Source organism: Mustelus asterias, chromosome 8 (assembly GCF_964213995.1).
Source record: "Mustelus asterias chromosome 8, sMusAst1.hap1.1, whole genome shotgun sequence".
In the NCBI taxonomy this organism is placed as follows: domain Eukaryota; kingdom Metazoa; phylum Chordata; class Chondrichthyes; order Carcharhiniformes; family Triakidae; genus Mustelus; species Mustelus asterias.
The window spans coordinates 44,512,596-44,529,545 of record NC_135808.1 but is presented as its reverse complement, the minus strand read 5'-3'; the positions used below and the strand labels follow the sequence as shown (position 1 = coordinate 44,529,545).

Sequence of the window (16,950 nt, the reverse complement as noted above, 5' to 3'; positions counted from 1 at the left end):
TCTCGTTTCAATGTAACAGTAACAATATTATTTATAGATGACTTTTAGAGTTCTTTAAGTTAATGTTTAAGGGTGACAACTAAATGCTGCTTCTTGAAATAAGGACAAGTGAAGCACAATTACATAATTGCATTACATAATTCTGCATGTGACCACTCATCGTCAACAATAAACCTTGCTGATATTACCTCATAATTGGGGGCAGGAATCCTTCGATTTGGAACAGTGGCTGAAACTGGGTTGGAAAAATGGGATTAGAACAAAGAAAATTACAGCACAAGCAAAGACCCTTCGGCCCTCCAAGCCTTAACGAAAACCCCCTACCATTCCGGGGACCATATCACTCTATTCCCATCTTCAACATGTATTTATCAAGACGCCCCTTAAAAGTCACTACCGCATCCGCTTCCACTACCACCCCCGGCAACGAGTTCCAGGCACCCACCTGGAATCTGCCTCGTACATCTCTTTAAACCTTGCCCCTTAAACCTATGCCCCCTTAGTAATTGACTCTTTCACCCTGGGACAAAGCTTCTGACTATCCACTCTGTCCATGCCTCTCATAATCTCGTAGACTTCTATCAGGTCGCCCCTCAACCTCCATCGTTCCAGTGAGAACAAACCAAGTTTCTCCAACCTCTCCTCATAGCTAATGCCCTCCATATCAGGCAACATCCTGGTAAATCTTTTCTGTATCCTCTCCAAAGCCTCCACATCCTTCTGGTCATGTGGCGACCAGAATTGAACACTATATTCCAAGTGCGGCACTCAATGTCCTGGCCGATGAAGGCAAGCATGTCATATGCCTTCTTGACTACCTTCTCCACCTGTGTATCTGTACACCCAGATCCCTTTGCCTATCAATACTCTGAAGGGTTCTGCCATTTACTGTATATTTCCTATCTGTATTAAACCTATTAGAATAAATAGATGTACGAGATTAAAAGGTAACTTCCCAAAGAAATCCGGATGAATGTTTCAAACTATTGTGGCAGAGGCCTGATTGCAGTGGAGAATTCTACCAAAGACTGACATGAGAATATTATGATGTGGAGATGCCGGCGTTGGACTGGGGTAAGCACAGTAAGAAGTCTCACAACACCAGGTTAAAATCCAACAGGTTTATTTGGTAGCAAATACCATAAGCTTTCGGAGCACAGCTCCTTCGTCAGATGGAGTGGATATCTGTTCTCCAACAGTGCACAGACACAGAAATCAAGTTACAGAATACTAATTAGAATACAAATCTCTACAGCCAGCCAGGTCTTAAAGGTACAGATAATGTGGGTGGAGGGAGCATTCAACACAGGTTAAGGAGATGTGTATCGTCTCCAGACAGAACAGCTAGTGAGATTCTGCAAGCCCAGGAGGCAAGCTGTGGGGGTTACTGATAATCTGACATAAATCCAACATCCCGGTTTAGGCCGTCCTCATGTGTGCGGAACTTGGCTATCAGTTTCTGCTCATGATGCTCCACTTCTCCAGCTTCCACCCTAAACACGTCAAAGAAGCCATCCCCTACGGATGAGCCCTCCGTATACACAGGATCTGCTCGGATGAGGAGGATCGCAACAGACACCTCCAGACGCTGAAAGATGCCCTCATAAGAACAGGATATGGCGCTCGACTCATCGATCAACAGTTCCGACGCGCCACAGCGAGAAACCGCACCAACCTCCTCAGAAGACAAACACGGGACACGGTGGACGAGTACCCTTCGTCGTCCAGTACTTCCCCGGAGCGGAGAAGCTACGGCATCTCCTCCGGAGCCTTCAACATGTCATTGATGAAGACGAACATCTCGCCAAGGCCATCCCCACACCCCCACTTCTTGCCTTCAAACAACCACGCAACCTCAAACAGACCGTTGTCCGCAGCAAACTACCCAGCCTTCAGGAGAACAGTGACCACGACACCACACAACCCTGCCACAGCAACCTCTTCAAGACGTGTCGGATCATCAACACGGATGCCATCATCTCACGTGAGAACACCATCTACCAGGTACACGGTACCTACGCTTGCAACTCGGCCAACGTTGTCTACCTGATACGCTGCAGGAAAGAATGTCCCGAGGCATGGTACATTGGAGAAACTATGCAGACGCTGCGACAACGGATGAATGAACACCGCTCGACAATCACCAGGCAAAACTGTTCTCTTCCTGTGGGGGAGCACTTCAGCAGTCACGGGCATTCAGCCTTCGATCTTCAGGTAAGCGTTCTCCAAGGCGGCCTTCACGACACACGACAGCGCAGAGTCGCTGAGCAGAAACTGATAGCCAAGTTCCGCACACATGAGGACGGCCTAAACCGAGATGTTGGATTTATGTCAGATTATCAGTAACCCCCACAGCTTGCCTCCTGGGCTTGTAGAATCTCACTAGCTGTTCTGTCTGGAGACAATACACATCTCTTTAACCTGTGTTGAATGCTCCCTCCACCCACATTATCTGTACCTTTTAAGACCTGGCTGGCTGTAGAGATTTGCATTCTAATTAGTATTCTGTAACTTGATTTCTGTGTCTGTGCACTGTTGGAGAACAGATATCCACTCCATCTGACGAAGGAGCTGTGCTCCGAAAGCTTATGGTATTTGCGACCAAATAAACCTGTTGGACTTTAACCTGGTGTTGTGAGACTTCTTAATGAGAATATTAGGCAGCAAGGTCTCTCCATTTGCTTCTATTCATATATTGAACATTTTATTCTCCACTCACCTGATGAAGGAGCAAAAGCTCGTGATTCCAAATAAACCTGTTGGACTTTAACCTGGTGCTGTGAGACTTCACTGTGCCCACCCCAGTTCTATGCCGGCATCTCCATATCACAATTATTATTTGAGCAGCAATAAAGGGAAACACAGTATCACAATAACACAAGTGATTGGCCCGGATCAGCTGGCAGGGGTATTCACAGACATTTACAAGAATCTGAGGTCCTTATCTGCTTCAAGAAGGCAACCATCATCCCATCATTATGAAACACTTCGAAAGGTTAGTCATGGTACGAATCAATTCCAGCCTCCAGAATTACCTGGATTACGATTCGCCTACCGCTGCAACAGGTCCACAGCAGACACCATCTCCCTGGTCCTGCACTCAACCCTGGAACACCTAGATAACAAAGACACCTATGTCAGATTCCTATTTATTGACTACAGCTCAGGCTTCAACATCATTGTTCCTTCAAAACGCGTCTCCAAACTCCATGGCCTGGGTCTCGGCTCCTCCCTCTGCGACTGGATCTTGAACTTCCTAACGCACAGATCACAATCAGTAAGGATAGGCAACAACACCTCCACGATCATCCTCACAAGCCTGTGTTCTCAGCCCCCTACTATACTCCTTGTACACCTATGACTGTGTGTGGCCAAATTCCCCTCCAACAAGATTTTCAAGTTTGCTAATACACCACCATATTGGATCTCGAACAATGACGAGACAAAGTATAGGATTGAGATAGAGAATCTGGTGAACTGGTACAATGACAATAATCTCTCCCTCAATGTCAACAAAACAAAGGAGATTTTCATTGACTTCAGGAAGCGTAGTGCCAACTTTTACAGATAGAAAGCATTCTTTCTGTTTGTGTCACAGCTTGGTATGGCTCCTGCTCTGCCCAAGACCTCAAGAAACTACAAAAGGTCATGAATGTAGGCCAATGCATCACACAAACTAGCCTCCCATCCATCTACACTTCCCACTGCCTCGGCAAAGCAGCCAGCATAATTAAGGACCCCATACACACCAGACATACACTCTTCCACCTTCTTCCGTTAGCAAAAATATACAAAAGTCTGAGGTCACGTACCAACCGATTCAAGAACAGCTTCTTCCCTGCTGCCATCAGACTTTTTAAAGGACTTACCTCGCATTAAATTGATCTTTCTCTACACCCTAGTTATGACTGTAACACTACATCTGCACTCTCTCATTTTCTTCTCTATGAACGGTATGCTTTGTCTGTATAGCACGCAAGAAACAATAGATTTCACTGTATGTCAATACTGTGACAATAATAAATCAAATATTTTACCAGTGAAATATTTTCCTGAAATGTCCCTAAGTTCAGAAATATGGAACAAGAATGGACTATGCATTCTCTTTTATGCCACAGAACCTTATGATTATGCTGAGGCTGACAAGCAACTTAATGATTCTGAGACCCTTCTTGCCAACGCACCAACTGGCCCCTTAGATTGGTATGATCTTCGTTCCAGAAGGAAAAGGGATGTTCCAGATCCCACAAATCGTCAGACCATTTACTATGAAGTTTGTTACTGGTGGGTATTGGTGAAATTACCTTTATAGGAGCGGTTGAGGGGCAGACCATGGAAAGATCCATTGACCTTGGGCGGGATTTAGAGTTTTGGGACAAGCAAGGCCATAAAATCATAGTGTTCTCGAGTTACATCTCATCAGTTCAACTGAAGTCAAGAAAATCATTCAATCGATATCAATGCAAATACTGAACTCAGGTTAAAATCGGGCATTGCTGTGGTGTAAGGTATTGTTCAGAGTGGAACGTTTTTGTCTATCCAACAGGTTGCACTTTTGCTCTGACTTGCCCTATTAAGTCTAAACACCAAATGCTTGCTTCCTTCATTTTATATTTATTCAATTCCTGATTATTCTCTATCTTTCTGACCTCGCCTGCCCGAGGCCGATGGAGAATGCCATTCTGCAAGCTTCGCCTGCCCCAATTCTGGGCTGGGCGAGGTGGTAAAATTCCGGCGGGCCCATGTCATACTCCTTTATCCTCCACTTAGCACCCGATAAATCATCCATTTGTCCCCTCTCTTACTTGCTAGCTGTGAGCAAACTCTGATTTGACGTTCTCAGTGATATAACAGTGTAAATACTTAGAGAGAGACCTCAGTTGTCAGGAGGAACAAAGCTAGAGGCCAAATATCTCAGGGCGTCTGTCAAGACCATTGCAGAATTCTAAGGTCTCTATCGCCTGAAAACTAAGGGTTCCCCTTAGAATGAAAAAGGCAGCCCAGTCTGTTCATCATTTTACTGTTGGACATGGAAGGTGACAAGCAGGATATAAATTCAGGCAAAACAGTCAGTGAGAGCAATGTCAGACATGTCTGAGAAAATGATTAATGAATATCATCAATGCATTTAGGAACCGCTAGATAAACAAATGTGAAAGAAAGGACTATAAGATTCAGCTGATAAAAGGACAGGAGGGTCGAGTGAAAATTAAATTCCTGAATGTTATGTTTGGGCTGTGCTGTGTAATTCATTGTAACCATCTCTCCATTAGAAACCGACCAGCATGTAAAGTGCAAACAAAATTTTAACTATTGCAAAAATGCTCCTTCACTTTTGATGAAGTGGAATTTAGCAAAAGGGTCCTTAAGCCTGTGCAGTTGAACTTTATACACACTTTTCTGTAACATTGCAAATAATTTCCTAATTAACCTTTTCAACCTTACTTATGAAGGCGCGATAGCAATCATGAAGAGATTCAGTTCCCATCTGGAATGGCTATTATCGACATCTTACTCCTCAGTGGATTGAGGCCTGAGTTGGTCCACCTTGATCAGGTAGAAACAACTTACAACAGGGAAAACCCCTTCTATTGCTTCTATCTGGAGATATAGTTCAAAATAATGTCTGAGATATGGCAGCAGCAAGTCTTACTGTCAGGGGGAATGAAATATAGGATCACATCAGTGGAGGGAAGTGGGGTGGAGGTGGGTTAGGGAAATGTGAGGAATTCGGTGTATGTATTGGAAGTCGAGTGGGCAAGGGAAGGGGTGATGGAGAACAGTGAGGCTAGGGGAGGAGGGGAAGCTAGGAGTGGGAGACGGAAGCTTTATTAGAAAGTTTATTTATTAGTCACAAGTAAGGCTTGCATTAATGCTGCAATGAAGTTACTGTGAAATTCCCCTGGTCGCCACACTCTGGCGCCTGTTCGGGTCAATGCATCTAACCAGCACGTCTTTTGGACAGTGGGAGGAAACCGGAGCACCCGGAGAGAACCCATGCAGACATGGGGAGAATGTGGAAACTCCATACAAATAGTGACCCAAGCCAGGAATCAAACCTGGGTTCCTGGCACTGTGAGGCCGCAGTGCTAACCACTGTGCCACCGTGCCGCCCACCAAGCTTTGTCAGAGGAGGCTTTGTCAGAGATGAGGGACCATAAAATATAGGGGCTGAATGAGGCCATTCAGCCTATCTGAATCTGCTATTCAACTATGGCTGAAATTTCTCTCCCCCCCCCCCCCCCCCCCCGCCCCGGCCTTTTCCCCATAACCTTGATCCCCTTACCAATCAATAACCTATCTATCTCTGTCTTAATTATGCTCAATGACCTGGCCTCCTCAGCCTTCTGCAATTAATTTCATAGATTCACCACCCTCTGGCTGAAGAAATTCCTCCTCATCTCTGTTCTAAAAGGTTGTCCTTGTTTATTGGGTTGTTTATTCTGAGGCTGTGCCAACGGACCCTCATCTCGCCTACAAGTGGAAATATCTTTCCCACATCCACTATTCCACCAGGCTATTCAGTGTTCTGTAAGTTTCAATGAGCCCTCCCATCCTTCTAAACTCCATTGAGTGCAGACCCAGAATCCTCAAACGCTCCTCATACATCAAACTTTTCATTCCTGGGATCACTCTCATGAACTGCCTCTGGATCCTCTCCGGGGTCATCAGATCCTTCCTGAGATACGGGCCCCAAAATTGCTCACAATACTCCAAATGTGGTTTGACCAGAGCCTTATAAAGCCTTATAAAGCCTCAGCAGTAGATCCCTGCTTTTGTATTCTCAAAATGAATGCTAATATTGCATTTTCTTTTCTAACTACCAACTCAACCTGCAAGGTAACCTGAAGAGAATCCTGAACTAGGACTTGCAAGTCACTTTGTGCTTCCGATTTCTGCATTTTTCCCCATTTAGAACTTTTTCTACACCTCTCTTCCTCCTACCAGATTGCATAACCTCACACTTTCCCAAGTTGCATTCCATTTGCCAGTTCTTTGCCCTTTCTCCTAACTCCAAGTCATTTTGCATCCTCCCTGCCTCTTCAATACTACCTGTCCCTCCACCTACCTTTGTATCGTCTGCAAACTTTGTCAATTCCCTCAGTTCTTTCATCTAGATCATTAATGTATATAGTGAAAAGTTGTGGTCCCAACGCTGACCCCTGTGGAACTCCACTAGTCACCGGCTACCATCCTGAAAATAACCCATTTATTCCCACTCTCTGCCTTCAGCCAGTCAGCCAATCTTCTATCCATGCTAGTACATTGCCTCTTAACACCATGGGCCGACTCAGCAGCTTCCTGTGTGACACCTTGTCAAAGGCCTTCTGGAAATCCAAGTAGATAACATTCACTGGCTCTCCTTTGTGTACCTGCTTGATACCTCCTCAAAGAATTCTAACAGAGACATGACCTCCCCTTGATGAAACCATGCTGACTTTGCCCTATTTTACAATGCACCTCCATGTATTCCAAAATCTCATCCTTAATAATAGACCTTGAAATCTTACCAACAACCAAGGTTCGGCTAACCGACCTGTAATTTCCTGTCCTTTCCCCGTCTCTCTTCTTAAACAGGGGTGTTACATTAATGACTTTACAGTCCTCTGTGACCTTCTCTGACACTAATGATTCCTGAAAGATCACCATAAGAACATAAGAACATAAGAAATAGGAGCAGGAGTAGGCCATCTAGCCCCTCGAGCCTGCCCCGCCATTCAATAAGATCATGGCTGATCTGACGTGGATCAGTACCACTTACCCGCCTGATCCCCATAACCCTTAATTCCCTTACCGCTCAGGAATCCATCCATCCGCGCTTTAAACATATTCAGCGAGGTAGCCTCCACCACCTCAGTGGGCAGAGAATTCCAGAGATTCACCACCCTCTGGGAGAAGAAGTTCCTCCTCAACTCTGTCTTAAACCGACCCCCCTTTATTTTGAGGCTGTGTCCTCTAGTTTTAACTTCCTTACTAAGTGGAAAGAATCTCTCCGCCTCCACCCTATCCAGCCCCCGCATTATCTTATAAGTCTCCATAAGATCCCCCCTCATCCTTCTAAACTCCAACGAGTACAAACCCAATCTCCTCAGCCTCTCCTCATAATCCAAACCCCTCATCTCCGGTATCAACCTGGTGAACCTTCTCTGCACTCCCTCCAATGCCAATATATCCTTCCTCATATAAGGGGACCAATACTGCACACAGTATTCCAGCTGCGGCCTCACCAATGCCCTGTACAGGTGCATCAAGACATCCCTGCTTTTATATTCTATCCCCCTCGCAATATAGGCCAACATCCCATTTGCCTTCTTGATCACCTGTTGTACCTGCAGACTGGGCTTTTGCGTCTCATGCACAAGGACCCCCAGGTCCCTTTGCACGGTAGCATGTTTTAATTTGTTTCCATTGAGATAGTAATCCCATTTGTTATTATTTCCTCCAAAGTGTATAACCTCGCATTTATCAACATTATACTCCATTTGCCATATCCTCGCCCACTCACTCAGCCTGTCCAAATCTCTCTGCAGATCTTCTCCGTCCTCCACACGATTCACTTTTCCACTTATCTTTGTGTCGTCTGCAAACTTCGTTACCCTACACTCCGTCCCCTCCTCCAGATCATCTATATAAATGGTAAACAGTTGCGGCCCGAGTACCGATCCCTGCGGCACGCCACTAGTTACCTTCCTCCAACCGGAAAAACACCCATTTATTCCGACTCTTTGCTTCCTGTCGGATAGCCAGTCCCCAATCCACTTTAACACACTACCCCCAACTCCGTGTGCCCTAATCTTCTTCAGCAGCCTTTTATGGGGCACCTTATCAAACGCCTTTTGGAAATCCAAAAACACCGCATCCACCGGTTCTCCTCCATCAACCGCCCTCGTCACATCTTCATAAAAATCCAACATGTTCGTCAAGCACGACTTTCCCCTCATGAATCCATGCTGCGTCTGATTGATCGAACCATTTCTATCCAGATGCCCTGCTATCTCCTCCTTAATAATGGATTCCAGCATTTTCCCTACTACAGACGTTAAGCTGACCGGCCTATAGTTACCCGCCTTTTGTCTCCTTCCTTTTTTAAACAGCGGCGTAACATTAGCCGTTTTCCAATCAACCGGCACTACCCCAGAATGCAACGAGTTTTGATAAATAATCACTAACGCATCCACTATTACCTCTGACATTTCTTTCAATACCCTGGGATGCATTCCATCCGGACCCGGGGACTTGTCCACCTTCAGTCCCATTAGTCTACCCAGCACTGCCTCTCTGGTAACATTAATCGTATTAAGTATTTCTCCTGCTGCCAACCCTCTATCGTTAATATTTGGCAAACTATTTGTGTCCTCCACCGTGAAGACCGACGCAAAAAACTTATTTAAAGACTCAGCCATATCCTCATTTCCCACTATTAACTCCCCCCTCTCGTCCTCCAAGGGTCCAACATTCACTCTAGCCACTCTATTCCTTTTTATATATTTATAAAAACTTTTACTATCGTTTTTTATATTAATTGCTAGCCTAGCTTCATAGTCTATCCTTCCTTTCTTTATCGCTTTCTTAGTCTCTCTTTGTTGTTTCTTAAATTTTTCCCAATCACTTGTTTCTCCACTAACGCCTCTGCTATCTCCTTCAGAATTCTGGGGTGTAGTCCATCCGGTCCAGGTGATTTATTCACCTTCAGACTTTTGAGCTTCCCTAGCACCTTCTCCTCAGGAATGACCATAAGACCATAAGACATAGGAGCGGAAGTAAGGCCATTCGGCCCATCGAGTCCACTCCACCATTCAATCATGGTTGATTTCAACTCCATTTACCCGCTCTCTCCCCATAGCCCTTAATTCCTCGAGAAATCAAGAATTTATCAATTTCTGTCTTGAAGACGCTCAACGTCTCGGCCTCCACAGCCCTCTGTGGCAATGAATTCCACAGACCTACCACCCTCTGGCTGAAGAAATTTCTCCTCATCTCTGTTCTAAAGTGACTCCCTTTTATTCTAAGGCTGTGCCCCCGCGTCCTAGTCTCCCCTGCTAATGGAAACAACTTCCCTACGTCCATCCTATCTAAGCCGTTCATTATCTTGTAAGTTTCTATTAGATCTCCCCTCAACCTCCTAAACTCCAATGAATATAATCCCACGATCCTCAGACGTTCATCGTATGTCAGGCCTACCATTCCTGGGATCATCCGTGTGAATCTCCGCTGGACCCGCTCCAGTGCCAGTATGTCCTTCCTGAGGTGTGGGGCCCAAAATTGCTCACAGTACTCCAAATGGGGCCTAACCAGTGCTTTATAAAGCCTCAGAAGTACATCCCTGCTTTTATATTCCAAGCCTCTTGAGATAAATGACAACATTACATTTGCTTTCTTAATTACGGACTCAACCTGCAAGTTTACCTTTAGAGAATCCTGGACTAGGACTCCCAAGTCCCTTTGCACTTTAGCATTATGAATTTTGTCACCATTTAGAAAATAGTCCATGCCTCTATTCTTTTTTCCAAAGTGCAAGACCTCGCACTTGCCCACGTTGAATTTCATCAGCCACTTCTTGGACCACCATACTGACCTTTGCCCCCTGATTCTCTTGAATTTTTGTTATGTTACTGGTGTCTTCCACCGTGAAGACTGACAAAACATACCTATTCAGTTCCTCTGCCATTTGTTTGTTCCCCATTACTACTTCGCCAGTGTCACTTTTCCAGTGGTCCAATATCCACTCTTGCCTCTCTCTTACCATTTTTATATATCTAAAAAGAACTCTTGCAATCTTCTTTTATATCACTGTCCCCCACCCCCCCGCCTTATTTCTTTTTTAGTTGTCCTCTATAAAGGCTCCCCACTAATCTTCGCCACATTATATGCTTTTTCTTTTGCTTTTATGCTGTCCCTGACTTCCCTCATCAGCCCTGGTTGCCTCGTCCTCCCCTTAGTATGCTTCTTCTTCCTTGGGATGAAATCCTGCTGTGTCTCCCAAATTATTTCCAGAAACTTCTGCCATTGCAGTTCCACCGTCTTTCCTAAGTTCCTCTTCCAATCAACTCTTGCTAGCTCCTCACTCATGCCGCTGCAGTTGCCTTTACTCAATTGCAATGCCATTACATGATTCGAGTTCCCTCCCTCTTAAGCTTAAAACTTAAAGGGTGAATTCTATCATATTATGGTTACTGCCTCCTAACGGAATCTCCCTTATCAAGTCTGCCTCATTACACATCATCAAATCCAGATTTGCCTGTTCCTAATTGGCCTCCACCACAAGCTGCTCACAAAAAGCCATCTCATAGACATTCCACAAATTCCTTTTCTTGGGATCCACTACCAACCTGATTTTCCCAGTCCACCAACATATAGAAGTCCTCCATGATCACTGTAACCTTGCCTTTCTTAAACTTTTTTTTATCTACTGGAGTATTTTATGCCCCACACCCTGACTACTGTACATAAGCCTGTACATAACTCCCATCATGAATACTTTTCGTCAGTATTCATGCAGGAAAAAGACAATGTTGTCGAGGAGAAGACTGAGATTCAGACTATTGGACTAGATGAGATTGAGGTTCATTGAGGAGATGTTAGCAATTCTGGAAATTGTGAAAATAGATAAGTCTCCTGGGCAGGATGGGATTTATCCTAGGATTCTCTGGGAGGCTAGGGAGGAGATTGCAGAGCCTTTGGCTTTGATCTTTATGTCGTCATTGTCTACAGGGAATAGTGCCAGGAGACTGGAGGATAGCAAATGTTGTCCCCTTGTTCAAGAAGGGGAGTAGAGACAACCCTGGTAATTATAGACCAGTGAATCTTACTTCTGTTGTGGGCAAAGTTCTGGAAAGGATTATAAGAGATAGGATTTATAATCATCTAGAAAGGAATAATTTGATTAGGGATAGTCAACACAGTTTTGTGAAGGGTACGTCGTGCCTCACAAACCTTATTGAATTCTTTGAGATGGTGACCAAACAGGTGGATGAGGGTAAAGCAGTTGATGTGGTGTATATGGATTTCAGTAAAGCGTTTGATAAGGTTCTCCACGGTAAGCTATTGCAGAAAATATGGAGGCATGGGATTGAGGGCGATTTTGCGGTTTGGATCAGAAATTGGCTAGCTGTAAGAAGACAGAGGGTGGTGGTTGATGGGAAATGTTCATCTTGGAGTTCAGTTACTAGTGGTGTACCGCAAGGATCTGTTTTGGGGCCACTGCTGTTTGTCATTTTTATAAATTACCTGGATGAGGGCATAGAAGGATGGGTTAGTAAATTTGCAGATGACACTAAAGTCGGTAGAGTTGTGGACACTGTGGAAGGATGTTGCAGGTTACAGAGAGACATAGGTAAGCTGCAGAGCTGGGCTGAGAGGTGGCAAATGGAGTTTAATGCGGAGAAGTGTGAGATGATTCACTTTGGAAGGAGTAACAGGAATACAGAGTACTGGGCTAATGGTAAGATACTTGGTAGTGTGGATGAGCAGAGAGATCTCGGTGTCCATGTGCATAGATCCCTGAAAGTTGGCACCCAGGCTGATAGGGTTCTTAAGAAGGCGTACAGTGTGTTAGCGTTTAGTGGTAGAGGGATTGAGTTTCGGAGCCATAAGGTCATGTTGCAGCTGTACAAAACTCTGGTGCGGCCACATTTGGAGTATTGCGTACAGTTCTGGTCGTCGCATTATAGGAAGGATGCGGAAGCATTGGAAAGGGTGCAGAGGAGATTTACCAGGATGTTGCCTGGTATGGTGGGAAGGTCTTATGAGGAAAGGCTGAGGGACTTCAGGCTGTTTTCATTAGAGAGAAGAAGGTTAAGAGGTGACTTAATAGAGGCATACAAGATGATCAGAGGACTAGATAGGGTGGACAGTGAGAGCCTTTTTCCTCTGATGGTGATGGCTAGCACGAGGGGGCATAGCTTTAAATTGAGGGGTGATAGATATAGGACAGATGTCAGAGGTAGGTTCTTCACTCAGAGAGTAGTAAGGGCATGGAATGCCCTGCCTGCAGCAGTAGTGGACTCACCAACATTAAGGGCATTTAAATGGTCATTTGATAAACATATGAATGATATTGGAATAGTGTAGGTTAGATGGGCTTTAGATTGGTTTCACAGGTCGGCGCAACATCGAGGGCCGAAGGGCCTGTACTGCGCTGTAATGTTCTATGTTCTATCACGGTCTTTTTACCTTTGCGGTTCCTCAACTGTACCCACACAGACTCTACCTTTTCTGACCCAATGTCGTTTCTTAGACAGGCAAAAAAAGAGGGAATAAAATATTTGGGATGAAGAATAGTTTGGAAGGTAATGGGAAAGGGACAGTAAAGAAGAAAAGGTGAGGTGAAGGTGGAAGAGTGGGTGTGACACTAATAGGAGGGAGACAGGTTGGTGTGGAAGTGACAAAGAGGTGAGGGTTGTGAATTTCACCATGAATCTTCCAAAGAGGAAGTTTTTTTAAATGTTTGCAGATCTGCAAACAAGATGCAGTGGATTTTCGGAAACCCCTGATGGAAATTAAACTCTGCCACAGGTTTATATTGTAGATACATTGTTTACTAAAGCTGAACATTAACATCCCCATCCATGGCTTTAAACGCTGTACCGTAAATTGTCATGTTGATTATGCAGTGGAAACATCTACAAATATTTTCTGATTTTTTTTCAGCTGAAGAATGGAGCTGATCAATACATCGATCACTATGAGGTTAAGGATGGAAGGGTGTTACTTTATCTGAATGAGGTATTCTTCATTTTGTGAATCACAGTAACAATTAACATAATAAGTGTTAACCAGTGAGATTTAATGAGATTAAATCAGAAAATGCAGTTTATAATATGCATTTACCAATATGAATTTCATCTGTAGATTTGAGTTGCTATTGCAATTACAATTATTCATTCCAGAGAGTTAGATTAAACCATTTGCATTGGTTTTCTTTGCATTTTTAGCTATCAGTTATATATATTATTGCCCTGCAAATACTTACATTACCAGTATATGTCCAGTTAATGGTAGGGTGTTGGGGAGAGTTATAGAACAAAGAAATCTAGAGATACAAGTTCATCGCTCCTTGAAAGTGGAGTCACAGGTAGACAGAATGGTGAAGAAGGCATTTGGCATGCTTGGTTTCATTGTTCAGAACAGTTGGGACGTCTTGTTGAAGTTGTACAAGACATTGGTAAGGACACACTTGGAATACTGTGTACAGTTCTGGTCATCCTATTATAGAAAGGATATTATTAAACTAGAAAGAGTGCAGAAAAGATTTACTAGGATGCTAACCGGGACTTGATGGTTTGAGTTATAAGGAGAGGCTGGATAGACTGGGACTTTTTTCCCTGGAGCATAGGAGGCTTAGGGGTGATCTTATAGAGGTCTATAAAATAATGAGGGGCACAGATCAGCTAGCTAGTCAATATTTTTTCCCAAAGGCAGGGGAGTCTAAAACTGGAGGGCATAGATTTAAGGTGAGAGGGGAGAGATACAAAAGGGTCCAGGGTGCAATTCTTTCACACACAGGGTGGTGAGTGCCAGAGGTGTTAGTAGATGCAGGTACAATTTTCTCTTTTAAGAAACATTTAGACAGTTACACGGGTAAGATAGGTATAAAGGAATATGGGTCAAATGTGGGCAATTGGGACTGGCGTGGTGGTTTTAAAAAAAGGTGTCTTGGACAAGTTGGGCCAAAGGGCCTGCTCCCTTGTTGTAAACCTCGATGTACTATATTCTTTTAAAAATCCCTGCTGAAGATTAAACAAAAATCATTAGGTGATACTCTGAATTAATCGTTCTTCGGTTAGAATCACACATTTCTGCTAATGCACACCATATAATCTTTTCTTGATTTCGAAAAGCATTATTAAATCTCTCTCTAATTATCTGTTCCCAAAAGATAGAAACCACAGCTTTTGCTGACACTTTATTTAATTGTGATCCCTCATCCCACTTTTTCCTCAGTTTCCAATGCCTCCTCCTGATTTAAATTGGTGTTCTATCACAGTAGACTCAACATTATTTTTTAATGCTACATAAATTCATAGTAGACACAATCATGTCCATTTTTGTCATTGTTTCATTTGATGGAGCGAGGAATTGGGATTTTGCTGCACATTCATTTTAATATGGAATGAATCCACATTGTAAAAATATGCCCTTCAATTTTTAAGTATTGAACACCGTTCTGTCCCATTTTCTTTTTGTTCTCCTCAGGTCCGGGTGCAGAAAGAGTGTATTGAGTTTTCTGCCAAACAGATTGTTCGAATGGGCTTAGTGCAGCCATCAACCGCCACTCTGTATGATTTTTATAATCCAAGTAAGTTTGGTCTGCTCAATATGATCAGCAATGGTTTGTACAGAGATCTGTGTCCCAATTTTGCTCCATGAGCTCTGATTCCAGGATTTTGTGGGGAAAATTGCATTGCACCTAGAGTATTTTTAAATTTATTAAATTACTTATCAGGATATGAGAAAACTGGCTAGGGTGCATTATATTGCTCCTCAGATACTGGTGGGAGTAGAAACATGCAGGGCAGAAGAGGCCCTTCGGCCCATCGAGTCTGCACCGACACATTAGAAACACCTGAGCTCCCACCTAATCCCGTCTGCCAGCACTTGGCCCATAGCCCTGAATGTTATAATGTGCCAAATGCCCATCCAGATTCTTTTTAAAGGATGTGAGGCAACCTCTCTCTATTACCATCACCACCCTCTGGGTAAAGTTTTTCCTGACATCACCTCATGCTCCTTGCCTTGAACGTAGAGGAGATTTACCTGGTTTGGAGGGTAGGTCTTATGAGGAAAGGTTGAGGGAGCTAGGGCTGTTCTCTCTGGAGTGGAGGAGGCTGAGGGGAGACTTAATAGAGGTTTATAAAATGATGAAGGGGATAGATAGAGTGAACGTTCAAAGACTATTTCCTCGGGTGGATGGAGCTATTACAAGGGGGCATAACTATAGGGTTCATGGTGGGAGATATAGGAAGGATATCAGAGGTAGGTTCTTTACGCAGAGCGTGGTTGGGGTGTGGAATGGACTGCCTGCAGTGATAGTGGAGTCAGACACTTTAGGAACATTTAAGCGGTTATTGGATAGGGACATGGAGCACACCAGGATGATAGGGAATGGGATAGCTTGATCTTCGTTTCAGATAAAGTTTGGCACAACATCGTGGGCCGAAGGGCCTGTTCTGTGCTGTACTGTTCTATGTTCTATGTATGTCCTCTTGTGACTGATCCTTCAACTAAGGGGAACAGTCACTCCTTATCCACTCTGTCCCTGTCTATCATCTTGTACATCTCGATCAAGTCGCCCCTCAGTCTTCTCTGCTCTGACGAAAATGACTCAAACCTATGCAACCTCTCTTAGTAACTTAAATTTCCATCCCAGGCAGCATCCTAGTAAATCTCCTCTGCACACCCTCCAGTGCAATCACATCGTTCCAGTAATGTGGCGACCAGAACTGCACACAGTACTCTAGCTGTAGCCTCAACGTTCTAGATAACTCTGTTGTGCCTGCCGCACAGTCTGTTTTGATCCTTATACGGTGGATAAATAATTGCGAGTAGACATCTTGTTAGTACAACCAATATTTATTTAAGACACGCAATCAATAATCACCCACCCAACCAACAATAAGTTAATCTTACAGAAAGATACTCGAGTTCAAGTCCAATACAAGACCTTGACTTAACTTTGCGTGACTGGCAAGTACCCAAGCAGATATTGGCCTTTATCTGTGCGCTGGTCTCGGTCGTCCTCTGCGTAGTCTGGTCCTTTGGTCTGGTCTGGCACTCTGGCTCTGGTCTTCCTTCCTTCTCGGGTGTGGTGGCTCTCCTCGTGTTGGTCGTCGCTGGCGATGGTCACCGGTGTTGTAGCTCATCCGTGGGGTCAGAGAGAGAGAGAGAGACATTCTTGGTTGTGCAGCACCCTTTATACCCCGTTGGGTTTCGCGCTCCTTCTGGCCATTG

The 16,950-nt window shown here is 44.2% G+C and overlaps 1 protein-coding gene across 4 annotated transcripts in view; it reads left to right on the top strand.

The window, feature by feature from the left end:
* LOC144497122 (complement C4-like) overlaps positions 1 to 16,950 on the top strand; it is a 469,428-nt gene that overhangs the window by 424,110 nt on the left and 28,368 nt on the right. For all 4 annotated transcript variants that reach the window (XM_078217916.1, XM_078217917.1, XM_078217918.1 and 1 more), the window contains 4 exons: positions 4,119 to 4,284; positions 5,454 to 5,556; positions 13,651 to 13,725; positions 15,196 to 15,298. In XM_078217916.1, the coding sequence (XP_078074042.1) occupies positions 4,119 to 4,284; positions 5,454 to 5,556; positions 13,651 to 13,725; positions 15,196 to 15,298 (447 nt within the window). The remainder of the gene's footprint in view (positions 1 to 4,118; positions 4,285 to 5,453; positions 5,557 to 13,650; positions 13,726 to 15,195; positions 15,299 to 16,950) is intronic.